This window comes from Drosophila rhopaloa, unplaced genomic scaffold (assembly GCF_018152115.1).
Source record: "Drosophila rhopaloa isolate 14029-0021.01 unplaced genomic scaffold, ASM1815211v1 contig_187, whole genome shotgun sequence".
NCBI classification, from domain to species: domain Eukaryota; kingdom Metazoa; phylum Arthropoda; class Insecta; order Diptera; family Drosophilidae; genus Drosophila; species Drosophila rhopaloa.
The window spans coordinates 18374-32420 of record NW_025335069.1 but is presented as its reverse complement, the minus strand read 5'-3'; the positions used below and the strand labels follow the sequence as shown (position 1 = coordinate 32420).

The 14047-nt window shown below is 36.4% G+C and overlaps 1 protein-coding gene across 2 annotated transcripts in view; it reads right to left on the bottom strand.

Moving 5' to 3' along the window:
* The window catches only part of LOC108050180 (G protein alpha o subunit), a 32433-nt gene that overhangs the window by 17248 nt on the left and 1138 nt on the right, over positions 1–14047 (bottom strand). The window contains exons 1-2 of one of the 2 annotated variants that reach the window (XM_017131735.2): positions 4849–4983; positions 3661–4063 (exon numbers count right to left, since the gene is read on the bottom strand). In XM_017131735.2, coding sequence (XP_016987224.1) covers positions 3661–3778 — 118 coding nt within the window. In that variant the 5' untranslated portion in view covers positions 3779–4063; positions 4849–4983. Of the gene's footprint in view, positions 1–3660; positions 4064–4848; positions 4984–13332; positions 13576–14047 lie in introns of those variants that run through there. The other variant, XM_017131733.2, reaches the window with a different exon arrangement.

Here is a 14047-nt window from a genome sequence, read left to right as displayed (position 1 = left end):
GCCGTCGGCCAAAAGAAATGAGAAAAACGCAAAGAGGGGCAACTATAAATGGCAAACAAAGGATTAATTGTTTGGCCCTGGTCATCTGGCGACTATATGGACTCCTTTTCCTCGCCTACGTCTTATTTTCATTCGTTTTTTGTCGCTTTGAAGGATTTGCAAGCTGCAACTTTAGCGGAATTTCCATCCAATTGAATGCAATTTGTTAATTGAGTGTCTGCTGAAGAGGGTTTTGTGATAAACGAGATAATAGAGATAGCTAAGAGCTCGGCTGGAAAATTGCTTAGCTAAGCTGTCCTTGGGAAAATGGCATAATTTGATAAATGGTAATTGCATTCGGTTATTTTTGCTGCTCGCCACAGCTTAATCAACTTTAAGAAGCTCTCAGTAAATGCAATTTGTTGGTTTATACGGGTACAAAATAATTTTATTTCCACATTTTGTGATAATACTAGAAGTTATTATGCATCGTTGGAATTAATTCCGCAATTAATATTTTTGTTTTATTTGTTCTAACTAATTTAATAAATTTACCTAGCTTTTCCTAGTTTATAATAATGAAGTCTTCAATTAATTTATGATTATCTTTTTAATAGAGACTTAAAGAAAAACTTTAAAAAAGTTATACAAACAAATCATACTGGATATATTTTAAGATCTTTAACAAAACGTTTAGTACATATAATCATTTTCAATAGTTTGTTGTTGAACATAACATAACCAAAGCTTAAAGAAAGATAAGGGTAAATTGTCTATAAACTAAAATACTTTCAAGTTAATATATTTGATGACTGTTTTTATACCCTTGCAGAGGGTATTATAATTTTGGTCAAAAGTGTGCAACGCAGTGAAGGAGACATCTCCGACCCTATAAAGTATATATATTCTTGATCAGGATCACCTCCTGAGTTGATATAGCCATGTCCGTCTGTCCGTCTGTCCGTCTGTCCGTCTGTCTGTCCGTCTGTCCGTCTGTCTGTTTCTACGCAAACTAGTCTCTCAGTTTTAAAGCTATCGAATTGAAACTTTGCACACACCTTCTTTCCTTTGCACGCAGTATATAAGTCGGAACGGCCGAGATCGGCCGACTATATCCTATAGCTGCCATATAACTGATTGATCGGAAATGCCATAACTTTCGTGTTTGTAAAGTTAGGAAGTTGAGATTTTCTATGGGTTTTATATTTGGCCAATCAATCCGACCTACCAAATTTCATAAGGATCGGCCGACTATATCCTATAGCTGCCATATAACTGATTGATCGGAAATGCCATAACTTTGGTGTTTGTAAAGTTAGGAAGCTGGGATTTTCTATGGGTTTTATATTTGGTTAATCAATCCGACCTACCAAATTTCATAAGGATCGGCCGACTATATCCTATAGCTACCATTTAACTGAACGATTGGAAATGCCATAACTTTGGTGTTTTTAAAGTTAGGAAGTTGGGATTTTTTATGAGTATTAAGAATGCATCATATGAATAATTTTGGAGAATATAATGTACATAATATTCTGCAAGGGTATATCAACTTCGGCTCCGCCCGAAGTTAGCTTTCCTTTCTTGTTTAAAGCTCAATTACCTTCCAAAAAACTATATATACTAAAATGTAATCCAACTTCTGAAAACACCCAATTACATTATATGATTCCATTCAAAAAAATAAAGAGTTCGTTGTCCACTACTTGAAAACGCCCACTCATCTTTACAAAATGATAAAATAATTTTAAAAAAAACCTGCACCCAGTGAGAAAAAGCTAGTATTGAGGAATATGTTTAGATTTAAAAAACTCAAGAGCACCGAACAGGGAAATATCCCTTGTTTATAGAGGCAATCGGGGGACTGAATAGGCACCTGAGATTAATGTTTTGTTTGTGTGGAAATCGAAGGCAAAGTGCTTAAATTTAATGCCTCCGTCGATTGCAGGAAAACAAAAGATTCGGCAACAGAAAGAGATAGAGCGAACGTACGTGTTGCTCTGATTATTATTATGAATTCTTGGATGCGCACGGCAAGGCAGAAAAAAGGAACAATTTTTTTAAATAAACATTTCCAGTACACACGCAGTGGGTGTTGCCTGAAAATGAACATTTTTATTCTGAAACACACGCAAAACTGTCAGAAAACGAGATCTTCTCCCCCTGCCAAACATTTTCAGCTCAGTCCGAGCAAAAGAGGAAATTAAATGAAATACACGAAATGTAAACAGCGAAATGGGGCGGTAGGTTGAATATGCAGCCGGAGATGAGAAGTACTGAAAAGTATATGAAAATATGGAAATTACTCATTTGGCCAGCAGAGCAAACAACGAAATGCAATTTTCCTTGGTTAACAGCCCAAATTTGGTCAATTTGAAATATACTATGCATATTTTTCCTCTTTTTGTACAGAAATATTCGCAGAGGTTATTTATGCCGATGCATTGACTATTTTTCATTTGTTAATGTCTCCCATCGGACATGTTTATTATGCCCGCTTATCACAAATCGGAATCCAATTGCAATTACAATCAACTGCTATATATTATTCTACATATGCGCACACTATTTGCGCGACTTTTGCACACACACCCTCCAGGCGATGCACCCGCAACCAACTGACCTTGAACTTTCCGTCTGATACATAAAAAATATTATTGTGATTATTAAATTTATGGCAAATTCACAATGGCTCTAAGCAATAATCGAGAGGGAACTGTGCCAAGAAAACGAAAGCTCAACTTGCAGTTCCTGTGTCACGGAATCGATTTAAGGGGCCATGTAATTGATTAGATGATATAATTAAACTGTCAAGTTCTGTAAGATTTATTTAGAGGTGTACAAATATAAAACTCTGGATTGGCTCTACTTTAAATATTTTACTGTTTTAAAACATGTCAGTTTTTGAAGGACAAAAAAAAATATTTTCTCTAAAACAAAATATTTATAAAGATTTAAAATTAATTGTTTTGTCAAAAGATTCACATAAGTTTTTTTACCTGAAATACATTGATTTTACTGATGACAAAAATTTCAATAACCAAATTAGTTAAACTTTTAATTGTTACTTAAACTAAGGAGTCACAGAAAACCCTAAAGATTTGAATGAAATATTTAATATTTTTTTTTGTTTTCTAAAAGATTAGATTTCAATTGGTTTCATTTTTGTTTAAGTCTAAAATAACTAAAATTCTTTTTACTTTTTTTATTTGAGTTTGACTTTTGACGATTTGTGTAAGTCTTGCAAAAATGTGTATTTTTAGAATCGTGAAAATGAAACCCTCGATCAAAACCAAATCAAAATGCAATAGACTTTTAAAGCATGTTACAAAATTATTATTATTATTAGTAAAAAGCTTCCAGAAAGTGAAACCAGTCAAACTATTTTTTTCAGTTTAACACAAAACTTTTGTATGAAAACAAATATGTTGAAAACGGACCTTAGGGTGTCATGTTTAAGTACATATAACTTTCCAGCAGTGACCACAAATAGCATCGGTCAAAGGGCAAGGCTGCACCTGACAGCAAATAAAACCGAAGCTCGTTCTAAGGACATGGGGCCTTAATGAGCCGCCAGGGCAGCCGCTAAGTATGCTACACTAATTTTAGCCTCGCCGCGAATTAAATATTCATGTTGCCTGTTCATTTTGCGAGCCCTTCCTGAGCATCGCAAAAACTCACCCAGCAGCAGGAGTTTGATGTCCTTTGCCGCCTGAATGCCGTCCTCCTTGAGATTGCGCTCGATGAGGCGACTCCTGGCGGCTGCTGCTCGCTCCTCGGCAGACTGTGCGCAGCCCATGGTGCGTATTGCCTCGACGCAAAACGTTTTGAAGGTCGTTTGGTATCGGCCAACTCAATGGCCGACTACGTTGCCAGCGAAGAAAACCAGGTGTACAATGTGCGGGGACAAAAAATTCGGGGGTTCAACTAACTCTGTTATCCGAGGGATTGGATCTTGTCACTTTACTCAAGAATTCAGTTTAATTTTAGGTTTTTTGTAGGTTTTTTGAGCACTTCTTTTCACTTCTTTTTGTGTTTCTCTAGGGTTTTTCTTTTAATTTTCTTTAAACAAGTTTATTTAGCACTGAAAAATAGTATTATTATGTCACTCAACAATTCAGTTTGTTTTTATCTGCGCATTTTGTTATGATCCGCACTAAGGCTTCTCAAGGATACACGTTTTGACCGCTAACGGTTGAGTCCAATTGTAAACTGAAAAATTCGCATGTCCAAGAGCAAGGAAATTCGTTACTCGCTGAAAATTGCGGGAAATTTTGTTGTCTTTGGCTAGGAGAACTAGAAACTAGGAAAAAGAGAGAGTAGCGAGTGGAAAAGCTCTAGGCGAGGGCTTTCCGAGCCATGGAAAAACTTTAATTAAGGAGCGTGTTTTTCATTAACCAAATTTCGAAATGCGTAAAAATATGGAAAAAAAATCAATAACTTAGGACAACAATTCGTGTTTTCTTTTTGCGATAAAGTTAGCAATGGGACAGATATTAATTTATAATATTTGATGTTTATGATTATATTGTTGATTATTAGCTCTATTCTTGAAAACTTTTTCACTTAAAAATTTTTTTTCATTCACGCGCTGTCTTACAAGTGGCCATAAACAAGAGAGAGGGAGTGAGAAAGCTGGAAAATGGGCACATGCTGACGCAAGGAGGCGAATTTTTGTTGTTTCAGCCAAATAAGAAAAGCACAAACAAAACTTTTCTTTTGTACACTTGGCAGCTATTTGTTTTTGTATTCCAGCAGGCTAAATGATTCATGCGTTGTCCAAAAAAAGAGGAAAGGGAGGAAGAACTTTTGCAAAGTCACTAAATAATGGGCCAAACTGAATTGTTGACAACACTTTAATTTACACACTTAATTATTTGATATTATGATATAGTTAACACTTTTTTTTAGCGTTTTTATTGTTTAAGGAACTCCAATTTAACGGTTTTATAGCTCCCTTTCGTGCGAGTTTTCTGGAGAGCTGGCGGAATTCAACTGAACTAACGGAACTGTGTGCCTGGATGTGCTGGAAGAGCTCCCTCTCTTTTTTGGTGCCGCCCAAAGAGGCAAGCTTTCTCAGTACACACAGCGAAAGCTCCCACAAAGAGAGCGCGCCTGCGCCTTGGTCACTGGAAAACCCAGAGAGACAAGAGCGAAACAACGAGTCTGCGCAGAACAGCGAGTGGCCGCAAGACAAGGACAACCCCCAAATCAACGAGTGCGCCCACGCGAGTTTCCTTTCTTTTTCCTTTTTTTTTTGAGCAACTTAAAGTGGCTTTGCAGTTTAAATGGAGAATGCTACCCTCCTCGCACACAATTAAGTCGACGGCTTTAGAACTTTGCCACGTTTATGGGCCAAGCCAAAGCGCATTAGCACAAACAGTTGGCCAGCAGCAGCAGGATCTTGTTTCCTCCTCTCGCTCCGCCCACGCCAACATAAAGGTACAGCGGAAAATCGGGGGAAATATCCATTAGATAAAACAATCGCATTGATTTGTTTGATAGGATTCTGTCGATGGAACTTTGATTGAATGGTTCTATGGCTAACTACCTGCAACTGCAAATCGAGATTGCCCAACGGGCAGATTGATTATGAGTAAATCAATTAACGGCCCCATAAAAAAAGCCATTGAGGCTCAATTAGAGAACCGACTTGGCCATCAAACGGGCAGAATGTCAGCAATTATTTATGCTTAATTGTACAGTACAGCTTGGCTGCAATGAATTAATTGCATTACATATGGGATTGTACGTTCTAAGATGGGGAACTACCTAAGGTGCTCAACAGATAGCTAATTTATGGTGGGCTAATCAGTATTCTGAGCTTGTACATGGCTAATTGCTATTTCTGGTTCAAGAAAATATAAGGATAAAAAATATGATACCCGTTCAAAATAATAGCACCGAAGAGTTCACTTTTATTTTATATAAAATTATATATATGTATATAATACCAATGAAATAAATTCATTTTATTAAGTTTGTTTTTTATTGTTGATATATGAGCTTATGAAATCCTACAGAAGAATTCTGTACATTAATCATTTGTATTTTTTTTTTTTAATACGATAAAACTCCAGTATTAGTTGTTCAAAATAATATCACTGCTTGCATAAAAAGTGTTGTGTCATTATATTTAAGTCTTATGCTAATAAAAAGTTTGTATTGATAATTAAAAATTGCATACATAGTTTTTGGCGTATCCTAATTTATTAAACAAAAAAAAAAAAACCCGCCATTAATGTTCTATGTTTTGACAGTACTCTAGAACAGCGCCGGCATCGGAGACTTCTGGTTCTTAAAGTATTACCCCGCAACATGGGACATTATATTTCGTTAATTTCCACTACATCTAACCTTTCCACTAGTTATATTTTCCTCAAAAGAGGCTAAACTTTGCTTAGCTAATCGGTTTACCCATGTACCCTTAGTAAAATCACGGGGTTTCATATTCCGAATCATTTTATTTGAGCTTCTAGTTTTTTTTTAGTTATTACCGAAAAAGTTTTCTTATCAGATTTGAATTTTGCTCTAGAAGTTAAGTTTTTGAGAAAGTAATGTGCTTCAATGGCGCAGTATAGTATTAAAATCTATGAAAATAAAACAGTTTGTGTAAATTTGTATTACACTTCCATGTCTCTATCTGAACTATAAAAAAAATTTCAAAATTAACCCTTATAACAATTAAAGCTAGTGAATGCACGGTGCTATTTTTTTGACTACATACAAGAGGACCGTATTTTATTAAATAAGAATGCAGAAAAAACTGCAATATTCTTTTATTTGCTATTATCATTATACCCTTGCAGAGGGTATTATAATTTTGGTCAAAAGTGTGCAACGCAGTGAAGGAGACATCTCCGACCCTATAAAGTATATATATTCTTGAACAGGATCACCTCCCACCTACGCAAACTAGTCTCTCAGTTTTAAAGCTATCGAATTGAAACTTTGCACACACCCTTCTTTCCTTTGCACGCAGTATATATGTCGGAACGGCCGATCAATCCGACCTACCAAATTTCATAAGGATCGGTCGACTATATTCTATAGCTGCCATATAACTGAACGATTGGAAATACCATAACTTTGGTGTTTTTCAAGTTAGGAAGTTGGGATTTTTTATGAGTATTAAGAATGCATCATATGAATAATTTTGGAGAATATAATTTACAGAGTATTCTGCAAGGGTATATCAACTTCGGCTCCGCCCGAAATTAGCTTTCCTTTCTTGTTTTACCTTGAACTCATCAGCCAGCCAATTAAGTGTTGACATCCTGATTCTGAGCCTTTGCCAAGAGGCAATCACGAATGAAGTTTTCTGGGAAAAGCCTGATTTTCAGGGAAATTGTACAACACCCACCTCCAACCCATTCAATGTGGGAAAAAGGCGGCGATAATTACCTCCACGTTTCCGTGTCAAAGAGTTAAGGCAATTTGACTTTCTACGAGCGAATGGCGTGACAAAAACAAAATTAAAAAAGGACAATTTAATATTCATGCAATAATAAAATGGAAAAGAATAAGAAAAATAATAAAAGATGTACACTTAAAACCAACACTTTTTAGTAAATATTTGCTTATTATTATTATATAAAATTTGTATTATTTTCTAAAATAAAAGAAAATCCAGTTTTTTTATAATTTAAGATAGACTTTCTACATGAATATTATTATTAGTTCAAAAGGGAACCCCTTATTTCACCTCGATCCCCCTAACGAGCTTAATTAAATTATCACTGTGCGAATATGGACCAAAACGATGGCAGGCCAGAAAAAATTGAAAACAATGAATGGGCAAATGAAATTATTGAATGAATTGGGATCCAGAAGCAGAGGGTGAACTGTATGGAGTGGGGCAGCGCGATGGCAGGAACCACAAACCGCAGCCAACGACAAACGGCAAACAAATTGACAACTTTTTTTTATCACGCGAACTCTTCGCTCTTTGGAATGACAGACAGCGGCAAAGTGGAGCACTTGTGCACTTGTCGTTCTACTGAAACAATCTGCACCTCCCTCAAGCCCTCCAGTCGTCCGTCCAACCATCCATCCATCCGTCCATTGCCATTTTCCATTTTCCGTGCCGTTTTACGGGTTGCAGGTCGCGGGGCCTTTTGGCACTCAGGCGACATTTGACTCTGCTCAATTAAGTTCGATTTGTGTTGTATTTGGCATCTTTTATAGTTTATTTAACGAGCCTGTTTACTGGCGTTTTGTGAGCTGTTTGGCTCCGAGAGTTTGGAGGAGCGGGCACGCACTTAATTGCTTTGTAACATTTGTTTGGTGTTCTAGATTGGATGGGTCATCAATAACTTCTCTAGATGTTCAGTTGAATATTCATAAATATTAATTTTTTGATTGGAAAATCACTGCTTTTCTTTAATCAAATTTGTTAAGCTGATTTTTTATGACTCTTAAATAAATTTTTATTTTTCGAGCTACAAAATGAATTACCCGAATTAGTTTAATTTTAAACCCGTCAAAGGGTTAATACTTTCATAAGAACATGTCTGCCTTAAGGTCTCTAAACTGGCATGTAATTCTTAGAAATATAAAATATTTTAAATATTTGCGCTCCCTCACACAAATATAATAAATCAGGAAATGGCGAAGAAGAAAATTGTATTTCCCAGAGTCTGAAATGCAATTACACTTTTCATCATTCCTATAAGACTTTAGTCTGAAGAATAATAATTAATCTTGTCTTAATGTAAATAACTTTTTAAATGCAATTAGCAGGGTCCCAACACAGCCCATTCATTAAATGAGCAAAAACTTAGCGCTATCAATAACTAAGCCTTGGACACTCTTACTTTCTGATAACACTAGAAATATTTTATCACTGACCAAGATAAAAATAATTCCTGCTAAAGTTAAAAAGGAGCGACATTATCTAGTTATTCTGCCAATCATTTTGTTGGAACTTTTCCATTCAAAATTTGTAACTGTTGGTATATGCTCTTATATTTACTTAGAAGCAGATTCTGTTCTTACCAGAACTGAGGGTATATTTATTTAGAGTCGGCTAAAGATACATTTTATATATACAAGATGTGTAGTATATTTTTGTAGTTCGGCTCAGTTCGAAATTGTTTCTCATTGTTTCATTTAGCCATATCACTCAGCACAAGAGCCCGTAAAAGTGGCAAACAAACGAGCATCGAACGTTTCCTTCACAACCTTTGGCTTGAAAATTATGTCTCAAGTGTCAGTTTCTTCAAACTTCCGCCAGGAGGCGCCACTCGAACGCCACAGTGCTGTTGCAAGTATGCAGCCACACCCAGGACATCTACATGTTCCTTTCACTCCCTTCCGTCCTGTGCAGTCCTTTGTTTCGTTAGTGTTTCCTGGCCGGCATTCGATGCTTCCGCCCGCCATTCGTCTCCCCTCTTGAAACCCGCTTCCACCCACATTTGGCCACAGCCCCCTACCTACCGCCCACTCATAGGGCTTGTTGCAACATGGCTGCAATCCACTCGACTCTGCTCCTTGATGCTTGTTAGGGCGTTTAAAAGTTTTGCCTGATTGCACAGAACAACAGCGAGTAACTGTGGGCGAAGTAATCCGTCTACACAGGGAGAAAATGGAGTTCAAAGCCGAAGATATTGCAGCTACAAATTTGAAACAAAGTAGTGTAAATATGTTGTTAAAAATAAGGTAAATACAAATATTACAAATTGATTTTAACGTTAGTTTTTCTCGACCTTAGGGATTTCTTTACGATTCCAAAATCATTGAACATACGTTTTTGTCTAGTTCAAAAATGAAAAATTCAAAATACATCTTTCTTGTTATTGCATTAAAATTTTGAAGTGTGATTCCCTTAAGTGCATTTATTTCAGTAACATGTTTGTGTAGGATGTTAAAGTGAAAGAGAAATTTCCGTGTATGTTGCAGCTTTGTCATTTCCTGCCCGCGTGCATCCTTACCTCTTTTTGGGGGCGAGTCAAAGTCAATAGGATTAACTGACATTTCAGTGTCAGTGGCGCAACCAGGTTAACAAACACTATGTCACCCAGAACCATGTTGCATCTGCCACCATGGCACACTCGTGCAATTGTTTCAATGTCAAGTGGCGTCTATTGCCTTCACTCTTTGGCGGATGCAGACGCACTTGACTAAATCTAAGGCTAAGGCTAAGGCTGCAGCTGCTCTCACAGATTTACTTGCCGATGCAATTGGGGCTGATGCCGAACAGAGATGACAAACGTCTTGGTACACACATAGGTTTCCACGAAGAACATAAACTTAATGATATAATTGAATGTCATATAACATATACACCGGTAGAGTGGGAAGAGAGACTAGGGGTCTGCGGCCAACTATTAAAGACTTTTTTAAAGATTGTTTAGAAATACAGAGAAATTGAAGTTCGTGTTTTCAATCGAAAAAATAAAACTCAAGAAATACATTTGTAAAGCTGGAAATAGAACTCACAGAAAAATCATTATATCATTACTAGGAACTATATTTCAACAAAAATGCCATATTTTATGAAATAAAAGTTGAAAAATAACGGTTTTAATAAAACCTATAATAATCATGAGGAAACTAATGAGTATATAATACATGTATACATTTTTTTATCATTCCTAGATTTATGTTTTTAATCAATTTGTAATTTTAACACATCTGAATTTCGTTATACACTCACTCGCATATCTCTGCGTACACCCCAAAAAAATTTCAAAATCTAACTTTGAACATTAACTGTTCGGCCATTTATGCATGTATTTTATTCATTCTTTTTTTAAACAAAACTATGGTTTATTGTCTTCATTGACGTAGTAATATTAGAAATATTCAACAGGGGGTTATATTTTATTTTTAATTTTAAACTTAACACTACGAAAAAGTGTACGCGCAAAAGTCTGCGTACAGCAGTTTTCAACTTCGAGGAATGCAGGATTGTGCGATTTCCGTTAATTTTGTTGTCGCCGATCTACTTTAGAATGTCTAAAAATAGACATTACGCAGTTAAAATGAAACTCTTTCATTATAATAACGAGCATATTGCAACATGGAACAAAAAGGCAAGGAAATTTCTGTTGAGGAGTGGAAAATTATATTAAAAGGTTTTTGGATGGAAAATCTTATAGAGAAATTGGTGCTTTAGTTGCTAGAACCCACTCATCCATCCAAAGAGTGATAAATAACTACAACTCGGCTGGAAGTATCTTGCCAAAGGCTCGTTTTGGCCGTCCGCCTTTGCTTATAAACCGCGAGCAGAGGAATATTATCAAATCTATTCAGCTCAACCCAAGGACGACAGCTCACCAGGCAAAGCTGAAGGTCGAGGATAGATTTTCCAAAAGAGTTTCCGAAGCTACTGTACGCCGGACCATAAAAAAGGCTGACTACCATAGCAGAGTCGCCCGCAAAAACCTCTCATATCGGAAGTCAATAGACAAAAGCGCCTAACCTTTACTAATGAGTATATTTCCAAAAACCAAGACTTCTGGAATAAGATTATATTTCCCGACGAAACTAAATACTGCATATTTGGAATCAAGGAAAGGTTTTGGTATAGAGGAAAAGCGGAGAAGCCTCAAATTAAGAAAATTTGGTTGGCACAGTAAAGCAAGGAGGAAGCGGAATAATGGTGTGGGGGTGTATGGCAGCAAGTGGCGTTGGAAAATTGGTATTTATCGAGTTAATAATGGATCAGAAAATCTATATTGACATATTAAAAAACAATTTAAAAGAAAGTGCTGAAAAATTAGGGCTTTAAAGTGAATGTTGGTTCCAACAAGACAACGACCGGAAGCATACGGCGCAGAATACCAAGCTTTGGCTGCTGTATAACGTCATAAATCAGCTGCGAACACCTCCCCATAGTCCTGATCTAAGCCCAAATGAGCATTTTTGGGATCTTCTTGAGAGGAAAATCCGAAGACACACGATAACATCTAAAAATGCTCAAGAATGTGATTCTCGAGGAGTAGGGGAAAATTACTGCAAATGAGACAAAAAAAGTGGATTCCATCCTGAGACGCCTTACGGGAGTTTTGCAGAGAAAAGGATACCCTACCAGTTACTAAAAATAATATTATTTGTGATTTAAACAGGTGTACGCAGACTTTGCGGGTACATTTTTGGTAGTGTTAAGTTTAAAATTAAAAATAAAATATAAAACACTGTTGAATAATTTAAAAAAAATACGTCAATGAAGACAATAAATTATAATTATGTTTAAAAAAAGAATGGGTTGAATATATGCATAAATGGCCGAAAAGTTAGGGCTTAAAGTTAGATTTTGAAATTTTTTGGGGTGTACGCAGAGATATGCAGTGAGTGTAAGCTGTTGTTAAAGAAGATTCATTCAATAATTATGTGTTAACTTTAAGATTTACACAATAACAAACCAAATAGTTTACCTGTCCTAAACCTTGGTACGTTTATGGAATGTATTGCACGCATTTTCTAAGAATATTTTTTGTTTATATCAAAACAATATGGTACCTCTATCCCATCACTACTTGCACCACTTGAATCGAGGCGAGGGCTCCACAAGCCACATGGCTCCTCGAAAGTGTTTAGTTTTCACACTCGGCTGCCACAAAGGCAGATGCAACTGTTGCTGCTGCCATTGTTCACGATGTTTCCTGCACAGTGGTTCGTGAGTCCACCTTATTTTGGGATAACCATCCGACATGCAACACCCAAAGTTGACCCAAATTTGTTGGTTTCGGTTTCCCCTTGACCAAAAAAAACGGCCAAGAATAGTTTTGACATGGAATCGATGCATTATTTGTCAAATAGAGTGGTTTAACCTTGAATGGGTATTTTTGTGGAGCAACAAGTCGTTAAATTAAACTTTATCAACTTTGGCTCATTGGAATAGCATTTTTACCTTATCGAAAACAAAACTAATTGTCAGTTTGGGAACACTTGACAAAACTTTAACTAAATGGAATATTCTTCATGCCAGTTTGCAGGAAACAATAGTGCCAAAAAAGCCTTTTATGTTTTTTAAAGTTGACTGTTTTAGTGGTACATATTGTTTCCTACATATATACATCGAAGCGAATTTTGATGAAAACCAATTGAAAATCCCTAAATGCCCCACAATATTTTAGGAGCTAATATTTCGCTTTGCATATCCAGTATTTCCGCCACTGTCGCCGCTGAGTGAAAGTGTGTGCAATAAATATTTCCCTATCTATCGGCACATAAAACCGAAAATACAATTTTTCAAAGCACTCACTCAAGTGCCCTGGATTCTAGCCGCCGATAAACCAGCAATTTCCCTTGAAATAGAACAATAGAAACGCGCACGAGTGGAAAGGTAAGCGCGAAGCACAATTTCCACATCCGGCGGGGAAAATCTAGGGGGAAAAGTGCACTTACCCAGCAGCAGGAGCTTGATGTCCTTGGCCGCCTGGATGCCATCCTCCTTCAGATTCTTCTCGATCTGTTTTGATCGCTGTATGGCGGCGCGTTCTTCGGCGGATGTGGTGCAGCCCATTGTGGTTGTGTGGGTGGTTTGGATTTGGTTTTACACGGGGGCTTTTCGGTTAATCGTTTTCTTCCAATTTTCCTGGAGTTTTTTCCTTTTATCTTATTTGCTTATGTACAGTTTAACGGTTTCAACTGAAATGGATAATTGAACCCATCAACAATAACAAATGCACGGGTCAGCCAATGAATCACTAAAAACAGTGCACGCTCGATAAAGGAAACCAGAGGTCAAAATAATAGAATTATTTGCATGTTTTATCAAGACAAACAAAATAGCGATAGTAACCAATATTTCATTTCATTTTATTTTTTTTTTGCTTTCATAATATTGCTATAAAATATAATTGATTGTTAATTCAGAGTTAATAAAAAAAAACAATACTGATAAATAATACTTTATATCTTAGTGACACAATATTTAACAATATAATGCTTTTAATCATTTTAAAGTGCCCCAGTTCTATTATTTTATTTTACGTTCGGCATTAATATTTCAATTTAAATGTTTTTGAATACACAGCGACTAGACGGTTCACTCTTTATGTCGTGCACTGTACTGAGTTAAGCAATGACTGGGCCTTATTTTATGACCGCCACTGTCTGT